A 27,817-nucleotide genomic window follows, 5' to 3' on the forward strand; every position below is an offset into this window, starting at 1 on the left:
GGTTGTAGCAGTATTTGAACAAAAAAGAAAAATGGGCTGCATTTGGAGGAGAAACTATAGGTAAAATAATAAAAAGCTTAAACCGAAACAAAATGGAATAAAAAACCTACCATGGAAGACAGAACTCTAGAAAATAGAATCAAATAATCCAAATAAATCTAGTACAACATGGTCTATGAGTAAGTACGACAGATATTCACAATGAAAAAGCAAGAGTGATTGAAACTACTTGTAGTTTCATATAAAGAAGTAAATTTTAGGCCAAGCACTGTGGCTCATGCCTATAATCCTAGCACTCTATGAAGATGAGGTGAGTGGATCACTTAAGCTCAGGAGTTTGAGATCAGCCTGAGCAAAAGCAAGACCCTATCTCTATAAAGAATAGAAAAACTAGTTGGGTAGTGTGGTGGGCACCTGTAGCTATTGGGAAGGCTGAGGGAGGAGGATTGCTTGAGCCTAAGAGTCTGAGGTTGCTGTGAGCTAGGACATGAGAGCACTCTACTGAGGACAAAAAGTAAGAGTTTGACTCAAAAAAAAAAAAAAAAAAAAAAAAGAAGGAAATTTGGGCTAGGTGTGGTGCCACATGCCTGTAAGCCCCAAACTCTGGAAGGCAGGAGTTTCAGACCAACCTTGGCAACATAATGAGATGTCACCTCTACACAAAATAACAAAAATTAGTGAGGCATGGTGGCACATGTCTGTAATCCTAGCCATATGGGACTGATGACTTGTGCCTAGGAGTTTGAGGCTACAGTGAGCTGTGATCATGCCACTGTACTTCAGCCTGGATAACAAAGAATCTTTACATATATATTAATTCTATTTAGTGCAAATAAGATGAAATTCAAAATAGGCTTGGCACCTGAGCACAGCAGTTACAGTGCCAGCCACATACACTGAGGCTGGTGGGTTTGAACCCAGCCTGGGCCAGCTAAACAACAATGACAACTGTAACAAAAAAATAGCCAGGCGTTGTAGCAGGTGCCTGTAATCCCAACTACTTGGCTAAGGTAAGAAAATCACTTAAGCCCATGAATTTGAGGTTGCTGTGAGCTAGGATGCTACAGCACTCTAGCGAGGGCGAGATTCTGTCTCAAAAAACAAAAACAAAAACCCCAAAGTAGAAAGCAATAGTAATTTTTTTTTTGGGGGGGACAGAGCCTCAAGCTATCCCCCTGGGTAGAATGCCGTGGCATCACAGCTCACAGTAACCTCCAACTTCTGGACTCAAGCGAGTCTCCTGCCTCAGCCTCCCAAGTAGCTGGGACCACAGGCACGCGCCACAGTGCCTGGCTTTGTTTTGGTTGCAGCCGTCATTGTTGTTTGGCAGGTCCGGGCTGGATTCGAACCTGCCACCTTAGGTGTATGTGGCTGGCGCCTTAGCCACTTGAGCCACAGGCGCCAAGCCAATTTTTTTTTTTTTTTAAAAACACTTAAATAGCAAAGCCAGTGTAAGGTATTACTTGTTAAAACTTTTTAAACTCTTTAAACCAAAATATAAAGATAATTTTTTATTATTTCACATTGAAAATAAGCAGATCTAAATCTATGCTTCAAAAGCTCAACTTTATCAATGAATACCCTTAATCATCATCTTTTATGTCTCAGTCTCTTAAAATGAAGAATGTCATCAGTTACTAAAGTTTCCAGTAATAGTAAGGGGCTTCATTAGGTCATTCTCTATTTTTATCTCCATTGTGATCACACTATACTTACAAGGAAGCTAGCTAAGGTACATGGATGGTAGGCTCCGTCCACGATCAGAAAAGACAATTCAGTGAAAAGCTAACTGGTGCATGTGAAAGTAGAGTATGTCTGAAATGATTATTCAAAATCAATAATATCAATTTAACTCCCTCAACACACTTAAAGTTATACAAGTTTAATAAAAAAAAAAAAAGGCAGCACCTTCATTTGCTCCCTCAAGTCAAAATTCATCATAATAAAAACAGTAATTGCTATTTGTATAACAAGGAATATGGTTCTGGTACCATGTGCTATACCAGAATCACACTGTGGGGCTCTGGAGGAAGTGGCTCTGGAGTACACTTCATCCAATTGCCTCCACATCATTTGTTTTAAATAACCGAACACTATACTCTTATAAGGTATAAAATTATTTTCTCTTACAGAGGCTAACTATCCAATTGCCTAAGCCCTTTAAATACCATTTCTTCAGGGAATAGTTTTTGGCAATTTGTATATGTTGCTAATGAGAAGTAATTAATAGAAAATGTTTCCATCAATGTCAACTACGTTTATCTAAGTTGTGTGCTACGCTAAAGTTGTTTCCCTCACAAGAAAACTATACTTTCATAAAGGTCATATGAAAGGAAGACATGCAGCTTAATTTTCTTCAGAACAGTATAATTCAGACTTTAGATTTATAGTAATGTGAAGAACTTGGGACCTTTGAACCCCTTGGCCACAAAAGGTATGAATAATAGTTTTTTTTTTGAGACAAAGTCTCACTATGTCCCTCTCAGTACAGTGCTGCTGCATCACAGCTCACAGCAACCTCAAATTCTTGGGCTTGAGCAATTATCTTGCCTCAGCCTCCCAAGTAGGTGGGACTACAGGTGTCCACCACAACACCCGGCTACTTTTTTATTGTTGTATGTGGCTGGCGTCATAACTACTATGCTACAAGTGTTAAGCCCTAATAAAATATTTTTTAAAACTCAAAAAAACATCTCTGGGGCGGCATCTGTGGTTCAGCGAGTAGGGCACTGACCCCATATACTGAGGGTGGTGGGTTCAAACCTGGCCCTGGCCAAACTGCAACAAAAAAATAGCCAGGTGTTATGGCAGGCGACGGTAGTCCCAGCTATTTGGGAGGCTGAGGCAAGAGAAGAGCCTAAGCCCAAGAGCTGGAGGTTGCTGTGAGCTGTGACACCACAGTACTCTACTGAGGGTGACAAAGTGAGACTGTGTCTTAAAAAAAAAAAAGTCTTTGCAAAGCAGTAAAGGAATAGTTACAATCAGTAGTAGAGCCTGTGTATGAGAGAGGTAAACAGGCTAGAAGTGTAGTGTACAGATTATTGAAAGTGGGGTGTATGCTGGATACCTACAGATTAGAGAGCCTAATGAGACAGGAATCGTTAAAATATTTACACACAAAGCTCTGCCAAATAAGAGTTTCCTACAAAATCATAAAACTCACACTATAAACTCAACACAACAGACAGAACCAGATCTACAAAGAGTAATATGTAAGCATTAGTGATAAAACTAGTTTGTAAACTTATTTAACGGAACAGACAAGGAACCACAAAAACCACACAGCAAATCCTTATGGAGTAATGTAAATGTATGCCAGGCAGTGAAGCACTTTAACCATGAATCCCTCACAACAATTTTGAGCTGGGTACTATTCTTCCCTTTTTATAGATATTACTCCCTCTATACAGATACAGAGTGATTATAAAATCTGGCCAACATCACACAGTTGATGCCAGGGTTTTGGTTTTCTAATCCAAATGAAAACACCACTAACCAGCAAGAGTCCATCAAAACTGACCTTAAAGACCTGAAAAACAATCCAGAAGAATTTCTAGCACGGAAAAATATAATAACTGAAATAGTAAGCTCAATGATAGGGTTAGATAGTAGAAGAACTCCGACTGCACCTAGAATTATCAAACTTTAAGAAAAATAAATAAATTACCCAAAAGTAGCACAAAGAGACAGAAAATATGACAGAGAAGTTAAAAGACATGAAATGTAAGTAAAGACCTACATATACCCAGCAGGCAGTACAGAGGAGATAAAACATGGAGAATGGAGAAGAAACAAGAGCTGAACAGATAATGACTGAATTTTCAAAAAGTGATGAAAGATGTGATTTTACATTATATTGTTTTTTTAAAAGGCCAAACAGATTACAAAAGAGAAAATATCAAAGTTAAAACAACAAAATAACAGTTATTTTTCCATAGGATATAAGTGATTCATAAAAAATTTTTAAAAAGGAAAAATGGTTCTAGGACACCCAGATGATTTTTTTAAAACTTTCTTTTAAAATACATGATGGAGATTATAAGAATATACAGAATATTCAGAGGCCAAAAATTAAATGAAACCGAAAACTCAAAGAGAAAACTGAAAAATAGGACTGGCTTTCTCTTTGGTCGCACAACAAGAAGCATAGGTGTGGTTTTCACAGCTGTCTAGGTAGAAGAGACAGAGCCTAGGAAACAAGACTGTATGAAACTGGAACCCTAAATCAAAGAATACATGATAAGAGGCAAGTTTTGGTCACTAATGAATCTGATAAGATAGGTGACATGAGAACTGAGAGTAAAGACTCTAGGGAATGATGGTAAGAGCCAAGAAAAGGCAAAAGAATAAGAAAAAAGAAACACGTACACAATACCTACAGCCACTGGTCATTTCACTTCCTTGGCACAAAGGTTCTAAAAATCCATTGTTCCACTTCAGGTATCTAGGCAATCTACTCATGTTTTGTTAAATATGAAGCCCTCAAGTAGACAAAATTTGTACAAATCGTATTGTTTTGGATCTCATCACTTCAATTCTGCCAAATTTTCTATTAAGAACAAAAACAGTACAAGTTGAGGGCAGATTTCATTCAAATACCTGGCAGCTGTGATCAGTATCCAGTCCATCCCAGAGACTCATAAACTGAGCTTTCATCATGGCTGTAGCTTCATGGTCAGAACTTGAACGGTTTCGTAGAAAGGAGTCTGAAAGAAAAAGGTACTTCTTTACTCTACATAATTTCAAATCACTTAATTAAATGCCAACAACATTATGCAATGTTACAAAGAAATGGGGTTAACGATGCCTTTCCAGACATTATTCTACTATATTAATATTAGGCAAATTAAAACACAATTCATAACCTTCATTTCTTTCCTAAAAATAGATTCATGCCAACACATTTAAGAGAAATAAAAGATCTGGTCCTGGAAGAATAGAAAAGGGTCAAGGAGAGTCTTAGAGGAAAGGCTGTACGCTTTGCCTGCCTAACTTGTCAGGTTATCTGAACCCTAAGTGTTCTTAATTATGGGGTCACATCCTTTTTCCTCACACATTTTGTAATAAACAAAAACAACAGGGGAAATGCCTTAAAAACACTAGTAAGTTGGAAAATGTAGGGCAGAACACAGTTTAAAACACATATGCTAGCATGCATATCCATAACATAACATTATGATATATATATACACATAGTATACATATATAAAAATACATGGAAATACACTTTTAAAAATATAGTAAAATGTTAATAACTTTGGTTTTATCTTGGGGATGGATTTAAGGACAATTTTAACTTTCTTTTTTAATTTTCTATCTTCCAAATTAGCTACAATAAACATGATCCTTTTTTAAAAGCGGAAAACATGTTTCAACCAGAACATAAAAAGATTAAAAGGTGGTAAACACTATGAATGAAAAAAAAAGATGGGAAAAAACAAATCAAAATCAAGGATTTTCTAGTATAATCCCATTTCAAACACCCTGTCTTCTATCCCTGTAAGTTAGTTGCATTTCTGAATTACTGTCACATTTCAGCACTGAAACTACAACTCAGAGTTTGTCAAGTATGTGTACAAGTGGCACAAAAATAGTTTGTAATCTAAAACACATTACCATGGCTTAATAAATTGAGTCTTGCAATATCAAACATGTATGTAGTATCCTACATTTTTGCAGAGTTTCAGTTTCATACAACCTGCCTCATTCGCCTCATTCATTGGATGAGAAATCAAACTAACCCATCTACTTTAGATTTAGACAATCCAAAATACACACATTTTTAAATTGTTCAATTTTTAAAGATAAATTACATAAATTCACTTGTCTACTTAAATCTTCCTAAATTATCTTTACTACTAAGAACTGAGTTTGGCAAGATGATTACTTAAAATAATGTGAAACACTTAAAATGCTGTTTAAGTAAAAATACTATAATTACATTAAATATAAATAGACTCAAGTTTCCAAATACATGATAGAGGTATTAACATGGATTTAAAGACAAGAAAAACTCAATACTATGCTGCCTACAAGAAACATACTTTAAATATAAGTATGATGAAAGGATAGAAAAAGATACAGACTGAGTACTCCTTGTTTGAGATGCTTGGGACTAGAAGTGTTTCAGACTTCGTATTTGGGGAATTTTTGAATTTTAGAATGTTTGTATATGAGATTTCTTGGGAAAGGAACTCAAGCCTAAACATAAAATTCATTTATTTTTCATGACATATCTTATATAGGCAGTCCATAGATTTTGAATGAGATAGCTTCCATGGGCTTGTTTTTAAATTGAATTTGTATGCAAGCACATTTTTACCTACTTATCTGTAATACTCTCCATTTGTAAATGTGAGTTATACATCAGTCAGATGTTTGTAACTCAGGGACATACTGTAATAACCTCCATTTGTCAGTGTACTTTTGAATTGTACGTAAGTCCAATGTTTGTAACTCAGGAACTGTCTATACGCTCAGCATTAAAAGGAATTTTATATAACATTTTTAGTAACTTTGTACATGAAACAAAGTTTTGACTTGCTTTTGACTCTAACCCATCACATGAGATCAGATGTAAAAATTTTCTGCTTGTAGGCTTGGTGCCTGTGGTTCAAGTGGCTACGACGCCAGCCACATACACCTAAGGTGGCGGGTTTGAATCTAGCCCGGTTCCGCCAAACAACAATGAAGGTTGCAACCAAAAAAAAAAAAAAAAAAGCTGGGCGTTATGCGGGCACTTGTGGTCCCAGCTACTTGGGAGACTGAGGCAAGAGACTCGCTTGAGCCCACGAGTTGGCAGTTGCTGTGAGCTGCGATGCCATGGCACTCTACCCAGGGGGACAGCTTGAGGCTCTGTCTCAAAAAAAAAAAAAAAAAAAATTTCCACTTGTAGTATCATGTTAATGCTCAAAAGGTTTTTGGTTATGAAGCATTTGCCTCTCAGATTTTCAGATTAGGGATGCTGAACCTGTGTATGCAAACATCAATAAAAAATCTGGATATAATATTTTCCTTAAAACTTAATGCAATATCTGACAAATGGTACTAAAGAAACTGGATGCCCATATGCAGAAAATGGGTGCAGACTCAGATTCTATTAACTTCCACAAATCTACCTCAAAATAAATTAGAGATCTAAATATAACACAAAAAGCTATAAAGCTTCTAGAAGATAATATGGGAGAAAATCTAGGTGATCTTGGGTTTGGTGATGAGTTTTTATATATAACTCCAAAAGCATCCATCAAAGAAAAAATGAGTAAGTTGGACTTTATTAAAATTGAAAATCCTATTCTAGAAAAGCCACTGTTATGTGAATGAAAAAACATGTCACAGACTGAGAAAAAATATCTGATAAAGGTCTTGTATCCAAAATATCCAAAGAACCCTTAAAATTTGAGAATAAGATGAACAACCTAATTGTTTCCAAAAGAAAGAAATGATAAATGTTTAAGGTAAAGGATATTCCAATTACACAGATTTGGTCATTACACATTGCATGCACATACCAAAATATCACATGTACCATACAAATATACATAATTATTAAGTGTCAAAAAATAAAAATACCAACTAAAAAATATAAAAATATTTAAATAAGGCAAATGATCTGAACAGACATCTCTCCAAAGATGATATACAGATGGCAAACAAGCAAATAAAAAGATACTCAACATCATATGTCATTAGGAAATATAAATTCAACAAACAATGGGTACTATTATATATTCCTATTAGAATGGCAAAAATCCAAAACCGTGATAATACCAGATGCTGGAGAGGATGCAAAGCAACAGGGACTCTCATTTACTGCTGATGGGAAAATGGTACAGCAACTTGGCAGTTTCTTATAAAACTAAATACAGTTTTCCCCTATGATCCAGCAATTGTGCTCCTAGGCTTTTACCCAATTGGGTTGAAAACAAGGTTCACACAAAAACCTACCCATGAATGCTATTAGCAGCTTTATTCATAATGGTCCAAAACAAGATGTCCTTCAATAGATGAATGGAAAAACAAACTGCAGTATATCCCTATAGTGAGACACAAGGTCTGATAACTAAGTCTGTGAACTTGCCACTGCACCCTTATGCTGGCAGCACTGTACAAAGAGCTGGGTAAAGTTCCAGAATCCTGGTATCAATGTCTCTCAGTTGTGTTCGTGTCGACATGTGGTGTTATCTTGCTGAGTGGCGTTCATTGTGGTTATTGTGTGTTTTTGTGTGCTGTCATGAGAATGTCAGAGCTTGAATTAGAGCAATGAAGTATCATAATATTTCTTGTTAAACTTGGCAAGAGTGGAAATGAAACCAGGGATATGTTAGTCCTAGTTTATGGGGATAACGCCATGAAGAAAATAGCAGTGTACGAATGAATTAAACATTTTTCTAAAGAGACAGAAAGTGTCACTGATAAAGAGAGATCAGGGAGGCCAGTTATGAGCAGAACTGATGAAAACAGTGTAAAAATTTACCCAATTGTGTGTCAAAATCGTCAGCTGACTATGAGAAGCAAGTATGCTATGTAAACACTGATAGAGAAACAGGAAAATCTTAAATGAAAATCCTAGCATAAGAAAGGTGTGTGCCAATCTTTCTAGTAAAGTTACCACAAGATGTGCCAATAACCTTAGTAAAGTTATCACAAGAATGGAAAATCAAGTATCCAATGTACTCAATATTAATATAAAGCCTTATATATGTGAGGCTTTATTTAATTATATAACTTTTAGTTATATATTATTATATGTAGTTATGACAGGCTATGTAAAAATATATCGAGCAAAGTAGGTACAGATACTATATGGTATAGATTTGTTTTGGTTTCCTGTTTATCTTATGTATCTTTTCTCATCAGTTTGCTCTTTCAGTTATTTGGGGGTTTTCACGTACATCTTCAACAAATGATCATATAGCTTGATTATTTTCAAATTTAATCCAAGACTCTCTTTAACTGGGAAGTGTGGTTACCTTGCCTTTATATGATAGCTTAGATATTCAGATTTATTTCTGCTATATTATTTTGTGCAGACTAGTCTAGTGAGCTCAGTAATACAGTAAAGCTAATATAATTGTACCAGAAATAGAAAAAATATTATAGAAAAAGTCCACTAATATAAAAGTCGTAACAGATAGGGAAGGATAGTCTGTTCTATAACTTGGCTGTCTTTTTGGAAAAAAATGAAATTAGATACCTACCTCATCCTATACAGAAAGATTTTTTTTTTTATTGTTGGGGATTCATTGAGGGTACAGAGAACCAGAAGATAATACTTTTAAAGAGAATATTCACAGAGATAGCTAAGGTATTTGTAACTAAATTCAAATTTAAGTCACTGTAAAAAAAAAAATTAAACTATCATAAATAAAAGACAAGCAATCTAGGAAATATTTACAATCATAATAAACATCAACAAACTATTTGCAATCATAATGAACATCAACAAAAAATTATCAAGAGAAATCTAAATAACTCTAATGAAAAACTGGCCACTTATAAGCAAGAAAACCCAAGTGACTAATCAACATGTTAAAAGATACCCAAAGTTACTAGTAAGCAAGGAAACATAAATTAAAACAGTGATGAGATAATTCATACTCTTTAAATAAGCAGAAACATTAATCATAATGGTTGAAAAAATAAATTTTGGAGAGCATGTAGGAAAATTTAAATTATACACTTACGGGAGCACAAAGAGGTATAACCACTTTCACAAATGGGTAATCCTAGTTAAGCTAAAGATGGACACATCATACAACCTAACAGTTCAACTTCTAGGTATCTATCCTGAGCAAACATATATACATGAGAAACATATAGATCGTCCACTGCATATTGCTTTTAACAGGAAAAAGAAAAACCTACCTATCAAGTTGGTGAATATATAGACTACAAAGACTATGGTTTATTCTACTACAAAGAAATTATACATAGCATGTTAGGATGCTGGGTGTGTTTTACTTTTATTAATGTGGTTCAACAAATTATAACAACTAAATTTGGTTTATCTAATTACCAACTTTAAAAATAGCTTTTAAAAATACTCAACATATAAAACACAACATACCTATTTCATCTATAAAGATGATGGAAGGCTGTAGCTTTATGGCAAGAGAGAAAACAGCAGCAGCCAATTTTTGAGATTCTCCATACCACTTATCGGTCAGTGTTGAGGGCTGCAGATTAATAAATCGACAGCCTGCTTCTTTGGCTGTTGCCTTGGCAATCAACGTTTTACCACAGCCTGGAGGCCCGTAGAGAAGAACACCTGGAAATTAAGGTTATTATATTATTACCTTCAAGAAAATAAGGTATTTGCTTTAGTTTATGCAATAATTTGATATTAATTCTGCCCCCTTAAAAATTTTTTGAATATTCAGTTCTATTTTTCTTAATCTTATTTATAGTGGATAAGGCAATAAAAAGAGAAGTGCCATGTTCTAAATTCAATGTCAGTAAGAATATGTACTGGGGCGTGTAATCCCAGCACTCTGGGAGGCTGAGGATGAGCTCACAGGATGGAGACCAACCTAAGTGAAAGTGAGACCCTGCCTCTAAATATAGCCAGGCAATGTGGCGGGCACCTGTAGTCCCAGCTACTTGGGAGGCAAGAGAATCGCTTGAGCCCAAGAGTTAGAGGTTGTTGTGAGCTATGATGCCATGGCATTCCACTGAGGATGACAAAGTGAGACTCTTAAAAAAAATAAATAAATAAAAGAACATGTATTGAGGATTACAGAGAGGAACTCTCTTCATGAAAAGGTTCAATTCAGGATACTTAATACTATCTATCACCTTTTGGGGGGGGACAGAGTCTCATTTTGTCTCTCTCAGTAGAGTGCTATGGTGTCATAGCTCACAGCAACCTCAAACTCCTGGGCTCAAGCAATTCTCTTGCCTCAGCGTTCTAAGTAGCTGGAACTACAGGCGCCTGCCACAACACCCAGCTATTTTTAGAGATGAGATTTTGCTCTTGCTCAGCCTGGTCTTGAACCTGTGACCTCAATCCACCTGCCTCAACCTCCCAAACTGCTAGGATTACAGGTGTGAGCCACCATGCCTGGCCTTAAGTACTATCATCTTGACATCAAAAAACTTACACCATTCTGTTAATAGTTGGTCATTTAAACCATCTAATATCTTTTACCTTCATGAGCTAACAGAGCACCACAGCACTTTGATGTTAGCCTATAGAGGGTAAACAACTTCAAACCAGGTTGTGGCAAACACCATTTTGCTATTACTCAGACATTTACGTTTTAACCAAAAGGACACATGTCTTTTACCAAACAGAAAGTGATCTTTTCTCAAAAGAAAGAAATTCTCAGTCTTTCTTGTTTTATCCAAGGAACAGATGTGCATTACACAGTAATGTCTACATTGACATTAGTTGTATTACATAGTATAGTCTACATTGACAGTTGTTTGTTGCCAAGTAAAATGTAAAGTTAATATATTTAACATGTAAGAAATTTAATCTGATTGGAGTCTTGAACATTTTGGGAATCATTATCAACAGTATCTTAATGAAAATGAGATAGTATTTTCCAAATTTAATGATACTAAATATATAATAATATTAAAGTTATGATCCTATCTATAAACAAATCATCTAAAGCAGTGGTTCTCAACCTTCTCTTTTGGCTGACTCATGTGAAACAATAAAGAATAGTAATCTGAAGCCATTTAATGTAAAACTGACCACATAAGAGATGACTGCAGATGCTTAGGATTATTATTAAATTTCACCATTTTGATCACATAATTTAATGTGGAATGCACAACTACTACAAACTTTTATTTTTATTTATTTATTTTTGAGTCAGAGTCTCAAGCTGTCACCCTAGGTAGAGTGCCATGGCGCCACAGCTCACAGCAACCTCCAACTCTTGGGCTCAAGCAATCTTCTTGCCTCCACTTTTCTACTTTTAGTAGAGACGGTCTTGCTTTTTGCTCAGGAGAGCTCAAGCAATCGTGAGCTCAAGCAATCCATCCGCCTCGGCCTTCCAGAGTGCTAAGATTATAGGCATGAGCCACTGGGCCTGGCACTACAATCTTTTATACAGGGTTTTTAGAATGAAGTATTTATGCAAAAGCCTCCATATTGTTTTCATTTTGCAGCTACGCTATTACTTCATAAATGTATGCAGTGCTTATAGACACTACCTGTACAGTTTGTATCTGAAAACCATGGTAACACACATGCATCTATCTCATTGTGAGTTGCCATGTATGTGCCACCTGAATCACCTTTAACAAGCCTAAGCATGATTTAATATTTGTATGAATAATTAAAGAATTATATTCAGTGTTAAGTGCTCAAGTTCCAAGATATCAAAGTGATTACGAATAAAGGTTTCCCTCAAAGTGGAGTAGTATTTAATTTCCAGTTCATATGCAGTTCAGTATTTCTTGCAAAGAATGACTACAATTTAAAAATAACTGAGATCACTCCAGAGAAAAAAAATTCACTAGAGTTTTGAAACACCAAAAGGATGTTTTAGCTTAAAAATATATATCCTGTGACTTTGGATGTTTTTTAATCTTGATTTTCCAAAGTTTAATTTACTTAGAAATAACAGAAGTAGGTTTGAAATAGGCAATTATTTTGACATGTAGATACAGGGAACTTTTTATCTAAATTTCAGAAGTTAAAAAAAATAAATTTCAGAAGTTAAAGAAAAAGCAAGGGCTGCGCCTGTGGCTCAGCAAGTAGGGTGCCAGCCCCATACACCGAGGGTGGCAGGTTCAAACCCCCCCCCACCCCGAACTGCAACTAAAAAAATGGTGGGCACCTGTAGTCCCAGCTACTTGGGAGGCTGAGGCAAGAGAATTGCTTAAGCCCAGGAGTTGGAGGTTGCTGTGAGCTGTGTGATGCCACGGCACTCTACCAAGGACAACAAAGTGAGACTCTGTGTCTCTACCAAAAAAAAAAAAAAAAAAGAGCAATAATTTTTAACAAACAGTTCAATGGATCTCAAAGTTCTCTTGAGAACCTGATTTCACAAAAACCAGTTCTGTAAGGCCAGAAAAGTTTCAGTGACTAATAGCTTTTAATGAGTTAAGCAAATATTAATATAAATTTTTACCATACCTTTTGGAGGCTGCAGAAGCCTGGAATTCTCAAACAAATGCTTCTTTTTGATAGGTAAAATGACTGTGTCTTTTAGATCTGTAATGACATCATCTAAACCTGCTATATCACTCCAAGTAACCTGGTAAAAGTTAAGGTTAACATGAATTTTACTATAAATGTACACTCATTAAAGTAAAAGTATCCCTTAAAATGTAATCCTCCCCCTACAAAATGGTAAATCATAATCTGACAATTACACATAAATAATAAAAGATTAACATTATATACTGATGTGAGTAAAGACTTTTTATAGCAGTAATAAAATTAATAAACTGCTATAAAATTGGAAAAAGGAAGGGGCAGTGCCTGTGGCTCAAAGGAGTAGGGTGCTGGCCCCATATGCCAGAGGTGGCGGGTTCAAACCCAGCCCCGGCCAGTAACTGCAAAAAAAAAAAAAAAAAAAATTGGAAAAAGGAATTTAACAGCCAAGTACGTATTCTGAAAAATAAACCAGGTACTCAAAAATCTGCAGTGCTCTAGTGAGCTGAATAATATGTAACAAAAAGATGAAGAGTTGAGCCAGATAATTTAGCACTGACTACTGGAGAAGATCTCACTAGAAATGTACCTATTTCATACAGGATGTTGTCGAATATCATAGAAATTAATTTTAGAATAAGGTCTATATCTTATATTATCCACCAAACTGGCCTTCTGAATTTTATTTGTCAAAAGTAAAACTGTCAAAACTTAATGAGGAGCCTTTATAAATAGTAAATGGGGTATACATATTTCAAAACAGATAAGAAAATCCTTCTGATTCAACTTAAAATTTTTTTTGGAAATAAACACTGAAAAAAACTAGGACTGAAAAGGAGCTGAAGGTGAGGACAGTCAGAATCAATAACTTTACAACAGATTTACTTTCTTCACAACTTAAAAAGAAAAAAAAAGAAAAGGGAAGCTACAAACTTTTTTCTAGACAAATGTAGAAAAAAAAAATCTTAACTTTCCTTGTAGCTTCAACAAAAAACCAGAGTCTGTCAGAACAGACTTCTCACAAATGAGTATCGGTAGTTCCCCAAGAAGTGTCACTGTAAAATTATAAATCAAATCCAAATGTCTCTGTATAAAGGGACAAAGAAGAACACTGTAATTTTCATTTTCTAGATTTGGAGATGGGGGATAGTTCATTCTATTTATTTATATCAGTATAATATTAATATGTTAGATAAATATATTTATTCAGTTATGTACAAAATATTCACATAGGATTTTCTATATTACATTAATCCAATCCTCAAAATAATCCTTATAAAGTATGTAGAGCAGGTATTTTATTATCTCTGGGTTATACATAAGAGAACTCAGAGGAAATCATTTCAAGTTTATGAATGAAAAACTGGGATTTAGAATCCTATGTTGTCTATCATACTATATAAAAGTCTGGATTTGAACTCCATAAAACAAATACCCACATGACTTAAAGCAGTTATGCTTTGCATACTGCAAAGGCAAATATATAAAAGTACAAGTTTCAGGAAACAAATATATAAAGAAGAGAGTTAACATAGCAGGTGAGACTGTTATCCTTAGAAAGGTCTGCTTACAAGAGTGACCCTTAGCTGCTATTTGGGAACTTAAATAGTCTCACCATTTCCTAATGAGAACAGCTCACTGTGCCTAACCCGTCTGCACAAACAATACCATTTACTATGAACATATGTTTTCCTCCAGGACTCTAGAATTTTGGTACATTTAAGGAAGAGAGGCTGGCTATCTAACCAGCCTCCAATAAAAACCCTGGGCATTGAGTCTCTCTGAGCTTCCCTGATAGATAACCTTGCACATGTGTTGTTGATGCAATAATTAAGCAGCACATCCTATGTGACTGCACTTAGGTGAGGACTTTGGGAAACTTGTACCTGGCTTCCTCCAGACTTCATGTTTTATGCCCTTTCCCCTTTGCTGATTTTGCCTTATGTCCTTTCACTGTAGTAAATTATATGAGTATGACTACATGCTCAGTCCTGTGAGCCCTCCAAGACAACGAACTCATCATTCTTAAAGACTGTTGACACAAAACACTAAGAAAAAAAATCTTCAGAGGCTGGGAAAGGGTGGGGGAAAAAAGAGTATTAATGTATTTATTACCACTGAACTGTACACTTAAAAATGATAAAGAAGGCCAATTATGTGCATATTTTACTTCAATACAAAAACCTTAAGATTAAAGATACATACATGCATATTAAGAGGGTCTACTAGATGAGCAGCAATACTCATTTCATATTCTGAGAGCTTCACATTTTTCACACCAATTTGCTTCATTAGTTTTTCTGCCTAGAAAGAAAAGAACAAGCAGTCTCCTTTGGTTTGATATTTAGATACTGGCACTTCAAAACAGATACACATTGAATCTAAAGAGCAATGAACAGGCATAAAAGAATTTTCTAAGGATATTTTAGGATACTTGAACTTTTTTATCCATCCCATCATAAACCCTTAGGTAAAGAAAATATTTAAGGCTCCACAGAAATCAGGGCAATTTAACCATTTTTTGGGAAATGAGAAAATACAGTACATGATTGAAGAAATCATCATGAACCTCCCAATAAGGTCTCCTATTGTCTCACTGAGACTGTAGAATACACTTGGTTTCTCTTCCCTAGGAGAATTATCATGACAGTACAGATAAAATATCAAGATAAAAAAGAAGTTAAGGATGCCAAAAAATGTACAATTCCTTAAATTAACAGTCTCTGAAACAGATGTCCAATTTCCTTCACATTACCCAGGTATCAATAGATAGCCACATATATCTAATTTTAAATTGTCCTGAGATGCTGCCCCTTTTAATTGAAATCAATTCCTGAGGATAGGCAACCAGAGATAATAACTTTACAATAGAAGATATTCTCAAAGCTGGGCAAAACTAGTGTAGAGCCCATGAGTCCTAGCAGTCCAATAAATTTTCAATTAAAATAAAAATAATGATAAACTATTACTGAATGTGCTATTATGCCAAAATCAGTAAATGAATTAACTCCTTGAATCTTGAAAGCCAACCTGATGAGGTAGCTACAACTTTTCCCCTATTACAGGGAAAGAAGTGGAAGCCAAGTATGATTAAGTAATCTGCCTTAGGTTAAAAGTTAGCAAATGGAAGAGCCAAGAGAGGAATCCAAGCAGTCTACTTCAAGTTCATGCTCTTAACTACCAAACACATATGCCTAAATTTCTCCAACTGTTAAATGGGCATCTGTGACCATTAAAGTCTTTAAAAATCTATATATAACATGTACAAATTTCAATTAAATGAATATTTTAGAAATGAAAATACCTAGTAAATGTTTACCTAAATTTTTATTGCTTTTTCCTAAAATGCTTTTGATTATATAATCTTGCTGTTTGTCAAGGGCATTACTGTTTTTTAATTTGTTGTAGTTGTTTTTGAGACCGAGTCTTACTTTGTCACTCTTGGCGTCACAACTCACAGCAACCTCTAACTCCTGGGCTCAAGTGATTCTCTTGCCTCAGCCTCCTGAGTAGCTGGGACTATAGGCACCCACCACAACACCTGGCTATTTTTAGAGACAAGGTCTAGGTCTAGCTCTTGCTCAGGCTGGTCTCCAGCCTGTGAGCTCAGGCACTCCACCTGCCTCGGCCTCTCAGAGTGCTAGGATTACAGACATGAGCCACTGTGCCCAGCCTGGTACCACTGTTTTAAAAAGAAATTCATATCACACACAATTATAGTTATACAGTGGTTAGAGGATTAGGATTAATGTGTGTTTAACTGCTTTTTAAACAAAGTACTATGAACTACATTGGATAACCACAAAAGATAAATCTCCTATTTATCCAGTCCCAGTCCCTGCGAAATACTGAATCAAGGGATAAATAGGGTCTTGCAGTTCCTTTATCACTTGTAAATACCTTCTCTTTCACTGCCCTTAAATAGGTGACATGACAGCTATGAAAGGTATCGTCCTTTAGCATCTGAACGACATTAATTTATTCTTAGTTTTCATTAACCTACAATAAACGTAAAGCCATCCTATGTGTCCTTTAAGCAATGTTTTACAGTGGTTTTCAACTGGGGGCGACACTTGACAAAGTCTAGAAATGCCTTTAGTTGTCACACCTAGGGGTAAGGTGACACTGGCATTTAGTCTGTGGAGACAGGGATACTGCTAACCATTCTATAAGGAATAGGACTGTTCCCCTCTTTTATTCCAAAGAATGAACAGGCCCAAAATGTCAACAATGGCCAAACTGAGAAATGCTGCTTTTTTCCCCCTACTAGCTAGTGGCCCCGAAAACTTCATATTAAAACTGCCCCTTGATTTAAATAATGGCCTTTATTTATATCTGGAATTTCCTAAATAAAAATGACCAATGATACTGTTTAGTTTACATAGGGACAGAAAATGCTACATTGTCGAATATCCCTAGGATCTCTTTTCTAGGACAGCAGTCCCACTTTAACAGGGTCTTCAGGTTGTATTCATAGATTAGCCCTGAAAAAGGAAAGGACTTATGGTTTACTGAGACCTAACACACGGTTGGATGGTACTGTGCTGCGTGCGTTACAATTAACCCTTAAAATCTACATAAGAAGTAGGTACTTTTAACCTTATTTTTCACCATGAGAAACTTATGGGCCAGAGAAATTAAAAAAACTGCCAAGATTATATAGCAAGGAAGTGCCATTCCCAGAGGTCAAACCCTGATTTGTTCAATGTCAAAGACCACGTGCTGCTGAAACACTAATAACCCCTCCTCCCATTTGAGAGAGCAGAACATGGTTAACAAATGAAAAGGAAGCACCAAAAAACACACCCTAACTACCACCAAACTGTCCCAGGAATTGGACAGTTGTCCAGCTGTCTAGTTATGATGCATTTAAGTTAGCCACTATTTCTAAAATGTTTCAACAAGAAAAACAAAATTATGATTGGACTACTAAAAATAGCTTATGTTTATACAAGTGTTATTATTTGCAGTATAATGACAATTATATTTTCTAATTTCCAAGGTTTGCTTGCTTTTTTATGTTTGTTTTGTTTTTGAGACAGAGTCTTAGTCTATTCCCTAGGCCAGACTGCCATGGTGCCAGCCTAGTTCATAGCAACCTCAAAGTCCTGTGTTCAAGCAACATCCTCCTGCCTCAACATCCTGAGTAGCTGAGACCCGCCACAATGCCTGCCTAATTTTTCTATTTTTAGTAGACACAGGGTCTTGCTTATGCTCAGGATGGACATTTTCTTGGTTTCAAGATAAAAATTTATAAATATCTTGTTTACTCCAAAATAAAATGACTTGCAGGATACTGTTCCTGATTTGAATGCAATTATGTCATCTTTTACATTTCAATCTCAAAACTGTATTAAAATTACACAAGGCCCATTGATGATCCGGTAACCTAAAAGGGTTCTATGTCCACGCTTTTAGATTCAGTGCTCTCCCCTTTCTGTCCACTGAAGTCATAACTTTCCTGCTCTCATAGTCACGTCTCATCCCCACCTTTAACGTGCATTCTAATTCCTTCACTTCTTTCTATTCTCCAACTGAATTATCCCAGATCCGGCAATACTGACTTCCTCAATGGCCCGCACTATGGATTATTTCAATGACACTCTCCTTGGAAGTCCTTACACTTCTATTTATACTAGTTAGCCCCATCCCCAATGCTGGTTCAACACTGTCATTCACTTTATCTGCCATCAGCCACCAAGTTGCTGAGTAATGCTTCAGAATAAAAAACAAAACACCTGAGTTCCAAATAAACTCATGCCTTCTTCAACGATGCCCTAAAGTTCCATAATCCACAGTGACTCAGTCTCTTAACACTAATCACACATTTACCTCAGTGGGCCCCCAACTTCCTCCACTCTCATTCATTTTCAGTGACAATATCTCATCTTCATGTTACTGAAAATAAAAAACTCCATCTTAACATGCTCCTTCAACTACTGACCACAGCCTCTCCTGGACTTTTTGAGACCTACTTCCATTCATTACACATCCTCTTAAGCAGGTTCTCTTCACCTCCTTTTTCTCCACTAATCTCTTCCTTTTTCTTCTTTTTCCCAAATTCTGAAATACAACCTTCTTTTACCTCAAACTGCACTTGCTGCCTCCACTGAATGGAAATAGCTCTCTCTAACCTTAGTGCTGTCACTAAATTTATTGATCACTTTCTTAGTCCCAATTCTTTATGAACCCCTCTTTTCCTTGGCCATTCTAATGCAACATTGACAATTATCTTTTGTAAGTTTCTCCTCCTTTGGCTACAAAGATTTTATAGAAGTGATTCTCCAGACGGTGGAGAAGAACTAAGAGGTACAACCAAATAATCTCTAAGATTTATAAAAATTTTATTCACTATCACCCCACTTCCCCAAATTCTGATTATTTCTTCCCAGAACACAGGTGTTTCACAGTTGCGAACCACCACCATAGTGAACTATTACAGTCTACAGTGTATTTTATAATTAAAGTGTATTCAGGTAGAAAAGACACTATTACCAGTACCTTGGTTTTATTCCTGTTCCTTTGGTTGTTCTGTAATTTTTAAAGTGCTTTCATTAATAATTGGGTAGATTAGGCCAGGTATGGTAGTTTATGGAGGGTGGATTGCCAGAGCCAGAGTGATACCCCATCTCTAAAAATAGCTGGGCATTGTGGCGGACACCTGTAGTCCCAGCTACTTGGGAGGCTGAGGCAAAGGAATCACTTAAGTCCAGGAGTTTGAGGTTGCTGTGAGCTATGAGGCCAAGGCACTCTACCGAGGGTAACAACCTGACTCTTAAAAAAAAAAAAAATTGGGTAGATTAAAGAATATCTTTAGAATATTTAGATGAGTTACAAAGAACCACAGCATAACCAACAGATTTAAGAACATTATCATTATTTTCCAACTCCCTGTATGAGCCCCTCTTCAAATAGAGACAGACCTTCTCAGAGGTACTATAATCCTAAATTTAAATCATTACGGGCTTTTCGTCATAATTTAATCCTATGTCTGATTCACTGATGTAGTTTTACGTTTCAGATCTTTACCTATATGAAATCACTCTATACGTACTCTTCTGTGTCTTTTTCTTTCATATAACAATGTATTTCTTAGTCATCCATGTGGCTCTTGAGCAGCTGTAAATCATTCACTTTTCTCTGGTGAGTATTATGCTCTGGCTTATGTAGGAAACCCGAATATGCCACCCTGAAGTATGCCACTTTGACATAATGATTATTTTGAGCTGAGGGTAATTTAAAAGGATACATACATGTAAGAAAAGCTCTCTGTCCTTTCCCTACTTGAAAAAAAGCAGGACATAAATTTACAAAGGTATCCCTCCTCTTCTGCTAAGAAGGACAGAAGTTAATCACAGGAGACAACTGTAGACACTTACCAGCCTGGAGATGTTCACAGAGAAATCGATGTAACAAATTTTACTACCTAGTCTTTACTGGCTGTTAGCGTCCTAGTATTTGCCCTCCCACTATTTGCTGCCCCTAGAAACCCAAACTCCTTTCCTTTTTGTCTGGTCACTTCTCTAAAACTTTATTGTTCCTTTCCCATTATATAAACTCAACTTCTAATCAAACCTTTGAGTTACTTATCTCTGGATACTCCCATGTGCTGCATGCTTGATACACGTTAATAAACTTGTTTTTCTCTTATTAATCTGTCTTTTGTTATAGGGTCCCAACTGAGCACTTAGAAAGGTAGAGGGAAAATTATTTTTCCTTTCCTATACATGCATATACTAACATTTATTCAAATGTCTGAATTACTTCCTTCTTTTTTCTATTAAAAGCATGGTTAGGCCAGGCGTGGTGGCTCACACCTGTAATCCCAGCATTTGGGAGGCGGAGGCAGGTGGATTGCCTGAGCTCACAGGTTTGAGACCAGCCTAAGCCACAGCAAGACCTCATCTTTAAAAGATAGCTAAGCATTGTGGCAGGCGCCTATAGTCCTAGCTACTTGGGAGGCTGAGGCAAGAGGATTACTTGAACCGGAAAGTTTGAAGTTGCTATGAGCTAAGACACCATGGCACTCTACCAAGGGTGACTAGGTGAGACTCTGTCTCAAAATAAATAAATAAATAAATAGAAGACTTGCTACGAGTTTTTTCTTTTCTTTTCTTTTTTTTTTTGAGACAAAGTCTCACTATGTTGCCCTTGGTAGAATGCCATGGCATCACAGTTCACAGCAACCTCAAATTCTTAGGCTTAAGTGATTCTCTTGCCTCAATCTCCCAAGTAGCTGGGACTACAGGTGCCTGCCACAACACCCAGCGATTTTTTGTTGCAGTTGTCATTGCTGTTTAGCTGGCCCGGGGCCGGGTTCGAACCCACCAGCCTCAGTGCATGTGGCTGGCATAGTAACGACTGTGCTATGTGTGCCAAGCCTATGAGTTTTCTTATACGTATCTCCTGGTTCTTGGGCATAAGCCTCAAAATAAAGCTTGTGTATCACTGAGTATGCACATTTTCAACTTGACTAGATAATGCCAAACTATCTTCCAGACTGGTCATATTAATTTATATTCCCACCAGCAGATATATGTTCTAATTGTTCCACATTATCTGCAACATATGGTACTAACAGGCTTAAAATTTTGGAAGTTGACAGATGTGAAAAGATATCTCAATGTGATTTTAATTTGCATTTCTTTGAATTACAATGAGATTGTGCATCTTCTTATACGTTTATTGACCATTACAGATTTTTCTTTTTTAAGATGTCTGTTTTAAGTTTCACCATATTTCTTCTGGGTTGTTTTTTTCCTTACTGATTCATACATATCCTTTATATAAATACTTAATACAAGGCCAGATGTGGTGGCTTACCCCCGTAATCTTAGCTTTCTAGGAGGCCGATGGATTGACTGGGCTCACAGGTTAGACCAGCCTGAGCCAGAACAAGACCCCTTCTTTGAAAATAGCCTGGTACTGTGGTTGGCTCCCAGCTACTTGGAAGGCTGAGGCGAGAGAATTGCTTTAGCCCAAGAGTCTGAGGTTGCTGTGAGCTGTGACACCACAGCAGTCTACTAAGGGCAACAAAGTGAGACTTTATCTCCAAAAAAATAAAAATGAATAAATAAATACAAATACTTTCATATAAATTTTGGAAAAAAAAAACAAAAACTTGACAGTAATTTTTTTACTCATGCTGAATTTAACATAACCCTTTAATACTTTTGAAATTTTCTCTATAGTGTTATACATCTTGTTTATTGGCTATTTTAACTTTTTGACGCTACCATGTTATCTTTTTAAAAATCACATTTTCACATATGTCAAGTAAGTAGAAACAGCTGATTTTTTTTTTTTTTTGAGACAGAGTCTCACTATGCTGCCTTCAATAGAGTACTGTTGTATCACAGCTCACAGCAACCTCAAACTCTTGGGCTTAGATTCTTTTGCCTCAGCCTCCCAAGTAGCTGGGACTACAGGTGCCTGACACAATGCACAGCTTTTTGTTGCAGTTGTCATTGTTCTTTAGCTGGCCCAGGCCAGGTTTGAACCCACTAACTTTAGGGTATGTGGCTGGAGCCAAAACACCTGATTTTTGCACACAGATATTTTTATCCAGCTCTCATTAATTATCCACACTCTCATTAATCCTAGTAGTTTACCTGTAGACTTTCTCTGACTTTCTATGGAGAGTATCATATTATCTGTGAATAATGACTGTTTAGTTTCCAATCATTCTACATCTTTGTCTTGACTTTTGCCTTGGCTGATTATTCAGTAAAATGTTAAATAGAAGTAATGACAACAGGCTCCCTTGACTTGCTCATAATCATACAGGAAATTTTTTTTTTTGTAGAGACAAAGTCTCACTCTATCGCCCTTGGTAGAGTGCCGTGGCATCACACAGCTCACAGCAACCTCCAACTCCCGGGCTTTAGTGACTCTCCTGCCTCAGCCTCCTGAGTAGCTGGGACCACAGGCGCCTGCCCATACAGGAAACTTTTCACCACAAAGATTGTTTCTTGTAGTAAACTCATTTTATCAGGTTAAAGATACTATCTCCTATTTCTATTTTACTAAGAACTTTTCTAAAAATCATAAATGAATGCCAGATTTTTTTTTAAGACAGAGTCTCGCCCTATTGCCTGCTCTAGAATGTAGTGGCATGATAGCTCACTGTGATCTCAAATTCCTGGGCTCAAGTGATCCTTCTAACCAGTGAGACTATAGACTCGTGATCACCACACCCAGCTTATGTATGTATGTATGTAGAGATGAGGTCTCCCTCTTACTTAGGCTAGTCCCTAACTCCCAACCTCAAGCAATCTTCCCTGCCTTGCCTTCTCAAAATGCTAGGCTTACAGGTGTGAGCCACTGCACTTGGCAATAAATGCTTAATTTTAACAAATACTTTTGCTGCATTTATTGAGGTAATCATATAGTTTTTATTCTTTAATTTGTTAATGGTGTACATTATTTTGATTTTTTTTTCCCTCAAGTGAAGCTAGGCTCAAACTCCTAGAATAAATCCAATAGTTATACTTGTTATACGCTGCTGAATTCAACTTGCTGATATTTTATTTAAGATTATTTTGATGTGTTTATAGGTGAGATAGAGAATGAAACTGTGGTTTACGCCAACCCCATGAAAAGGTTAGGTGAGTGTTCCCTCTTGTTCTGTACTCTGGAAGAGTTTCATACATTTATTATTATCAACTTGTCCTGTAAATGTTGGTGGAATTTGCTTGTATAGTTCCATGGGCCTGGAGTTTTCTTCATAAAAAGGTATTTTAATATTAATTTATTTCATAGTTATGGGACTAACTATTCATGTATTCTATTTCAATAAGTAAGTCTGGGGAATTCACATTTGCCTAACAGTTTGTCCATATCTGTATCAACATAAAATTGCCCTTGAACAACACAGGGATTAGGGGCACTGACCCCCCCATATGGTTGAAAATCCACCTAGAACTTTTGGCTCCTCCAAAACTTAACTACTAATAGCCCATTGTTGACCACAGCCTTACTGATAAACAGTCAATAAAATATTATTATGTGTGTTAAATGTATTATAGGCTATATTCTTACAATAAAGCAGAGTTAAAAAAAGTTACCAATAAAAATCAAAAGAAGAAAAAATACTCTTCAGTGGAATCTGATCATTCTAAAGGTCTCCCTCCTTGTCATCTTCACATTGCATAGGCTGCGGGGTAGATAACCAGGAGGGGTTGGTCTCACTGTCTCAGGAGTAGCAGAAGTAGAAGAGGTAAAAGTGGTAACAGGAGATACAGGCACACTTAGGTTAATTTTTATTAACCTAGAGTGTCAAACACGTTCCAGCCTCGACTACAGTGACTAGTAGTCCTGGTGCTTCACATTTACAGCATGTCATTATGCCTCCTTTATCACTCCTGCTAATACTTATTTCTGACTTCATTTTTTTCTTGACTGTTTGACAAAAATCTTCAATTGTATTAGTCTTTTCAAAAAGTCAATTTTTTGTTTTACTGATTTTCTCTATTTTATATTTGTTTTCTATTTATTTATTTCATTATGTTTTCTTTTATCTATGAGTTACTTGGAAATATTTCCTACTTTATAAATTTACTTGATTTTTCTAATGATTTCTACTGCACTACAGCCAAGAATGTAATAAACATGCCGCCAGTCTTATGAATCTTGAGATTTGTTTTATATTCTAGTGTTTTATTTTCACAAGTCTTTTATGTGTGCTTGAGATATGTTCTCTGCACTTTTCTGGGTACAATATACTATACGTGTCCACCAGATAAAACTTTCCATTTAAATCTTCTATATCCTTACTGATATTTTAAAAAATTATTTTTGGCTCAGTGCTCATAGCAATGTGGTTATGGCACCAGCACATGCTGGAGGCTGGCAGGTTTGAAACTGGCCTGGACCAGCTAAACAACAATGACAACTGCAACAAAAACGGCTGCGCATTGTGGCGGGTGCCTGTTGTCCCAGCTATTTGGGACTGAGGCAAGAGAATCACTTAAGCCCAAGAGTTTGAGGTTGCTGTGAGCTGTGACACCACAGCACTCTACCAAAGGTGACACAGTGACAGTCTGTTTCAAATAAATAAAAAACGGTTTGATCAATTATTGAAAAAATATTAAAAATACCTCACCATGACGATGGAGATGTCTATTTCTCTCTAAGGTTCTATCACTTTTAACTTTATACGTTTTGAGGCTATATTAACAGGTGTATGAAATACCAGTATATTTACTGGTAAATTGAATCTTTTGCCAGAATGGAGTAAACCTCATTTTCTCAATATCTTTGCATTACAATTTATTTTTGTCCAGCTTTCTTTCTGTAGTTGTGTGGTGTATGTGTTTTCTATTTTCTTAATTTCAACCTTTCTGTACCTATATTTTAGATGTGTCACTTTACCTAGCATACATCTCAAATTTCTCTCTAAAGACCATTCATCTTGGCCAGGCCTGTAATCTCAGCACTCTGGGAGGCTGAGCTTGAGCTCAGAAGGTTGAGACTAGCCTGAGTGAGAGGAAGACCCTACCTCTACGAAAAATAGAAAACACAGCTGGATGTCAGAGCACATGTCTATAGTCCCAACTACTTGGGAGGCCAAGGCAGGAGAATTACTTAAGCCTAGGGTGAGCTATGATAACAACAAGGTACTCGACTCAGGGCAACAGAGCAAGACTCTGTCTCAAAACAGAAACAAAAATGAAAAAAAAAAAACAAAAAACCCCAATCATCATCTTTAAATCATCACATCTTTGTCTTTAGTTAAATTATAGAGGGTATAGCTTTGGGGGTTCCTAGATTTATAGACATCATTTAGGAGACTCTGTACCTGGGATTGGCCCTGTGCCTCTATCCTGAAACCCTCTGAATCACAAAAATAGACACTCAAGTTCAGTAGGTTTAGCAAATTCTTTCCAGGTGAAAGGTGGCTATGAAGCTCACCTTACCTTCTGAATTTCTGCCTTAAGTTTTTTTTTTTTACCTGCACTCCTTATTCCTTTGATACCTCATGAATGCCTTTAAGAAGATCAAAAAAATTATCAAACATGTTTGGTTGTTTTAAGTAGAAGAGTCAGCCTAGGTACCTTGCTACCCATACTGAACTATTCATTCTCCACTGGCTTCATGTCATTTTTCCCATACCTTAAATGAAGGGAATATATCAAGGCTTACTTTTGAGTTTACTATTTATGTTGCTTTATAACATCTCCTTCGGAGACCTCACCACTCTCAATACAGTCATTAGTATTTATTTTAGTAACATCAAATTAGAAGCTCTCAAAAAACATTTGAATGCATAAATCTTCAGGTAGAAGGGGGAAATGTGGAAAGTGGCTAGGAAAAGCTTACAAATGATGCATTCATACACAGAAAGAACATAACAGTCTACCCCATCCTAGTTCAGATTCACTGACTCCAACTACTGATCGGCATCTGATAAGGAAACATACTTCTAGGACTGACCTTTTTTCTGAGATTCAGACCTACAATTTCAACTACAGAAATGAACATTTCCTCTTGAATTCCTACTACCAACGCAAACTCAATATGCCCGAATGAAATGTTATCTTCCCATAAACTTGCCCTACCTACTAGTTTCCAAACCTCTATAAAAAATGAGTCTTTGAGAAATCCAGATAAATGTGATTTGTTTTTAAGAAGCCCTTTTGCTTTTCCCAATCATCACAAACCTTTCCTGCATTCTTTATTTTGAGTCTATTTCACACATTCCATTTCTTCTGTCAACCCAGAACTGTGGCAGTCTATAACCAATAGGTCTTGCTGCCAGTCTCTCCTGACTCCTATTCCTTCTGTACACTACTAAACTTGAATTACCCTTAAAATACTGCCTGGCATATCACACACCTGCTCAAATATATTTAATGGCTTATCATTACCTTTACAGAATTCTTCACCTGGTCAATAGCATATTTCAGCATCTGGTTAGAGATGTAGGGAGGACAAGAGGAAGAGTAACTGAGAAGCTACAGCCCTCAGCCATGCAAATCCCATGACAATCTTTTCATCTTGTATTTCAAACACAGGTAAATTACTGTGAAATGGGATGATGCTAGACGTGAAGAATGCCTTCTTTTCAGTTGATGGTGGACTTCTAAAACGCTGTGGCATCTTTTATCCATCTCAGTCTACCCACCAAAACATTCCGAGGACTGAGGAAGGTAAAAGTAGAGCTCTGCTCCCTGAACTTATACTCAGCATTCTCATTACGCAGTCTTCACCTTTCCCTGCAGGTTCTACTGGTTCTGTAAATCCTGCTCTCCAACTTGTCTAGTATACTTACTATTTCTTTAATAGATCTTCTTATTCCTACTCCCACTGTGATTTTACTCATATTCTTTATATTAAACTCACCCTTGCCTATTCCAGAGGCCAATCTCCTTCATAAAACCATCTTAAACTGCCTCAATCACTGGCAATTATTCTTTTCTCTAAAAACTAGTTTCTGTCTAGCCTACTCATTAGGCAACTAGCATATAAACTATTATAATTTATATTATCATGGACAAGTCTTTTCTCCCTACCATGAGTACTAAGAGGACAGACATCTTAATACTTTATATACCTGATATCTAGAAGAATACAACACACAGAGTTTTAAATAAAAGCTTAATGGATAGTCCATTCATGCAGTACTGTATGTATATTTAGCTTTCTATACATCCTCTACATGTATATCCCAGGAGCTCCTAGAAGCCAAGAAAAAAAAAA

General features: G+C 36.4%; 1 protein-coding gene across 2 annotated transcripts in view; it reads right to left on the bottom strand.

Moving 5' to 3' along the window:
* ATAD1 (ATPase family, AAA domain containing 1) overlaps positions 1 to 27,817 on the bottom strand; it is a 49,764-nt gene that overhangs the window by 15,010 nt on the left and 6,937 nt on the right. For both annotated transcript variants that reach the window (XM_023509580.1, XM_003783676.2), the window contains exons 3-6: positions 15,323 to 15,421; positions 13,097 to 13,217; positions 10,070 to 10,270; positions 4,600 to 4,706 (exon numbers count right to left, since the gene is read on the bottom strand). In XM_023509580.1, coding sequence (XP_023365348.1) covers positions 4,600 to 4,706; positions 10,070 to 10,270; positions 13,097 to 13,217; positions 15,323 to 15,421 — 528 coding nt within the window. The remainder of the gene's footprint in view (positions 1 to 4,599; positions 4,707 to 10,069; positions 10,271 to 13,096; positions 13,218 to 15,322; positions 15,422 to 27,817) is intronic.

This window comes from Otolemur garnettii, unplaced genomic scaffold (assembly GCF_000181295.1).
Source record: "Otolemur garnettii isolate 467f Iridium unplaced genomic scaffold, OtoGar3 scaffold00008, whole genome shotgun sequence".
Lineage (NCBI taxonomy): Eukaryota > Metazoa > Chordata > Mammalia > Primates > Galagidae > Otolemur > Otolemur garnettii.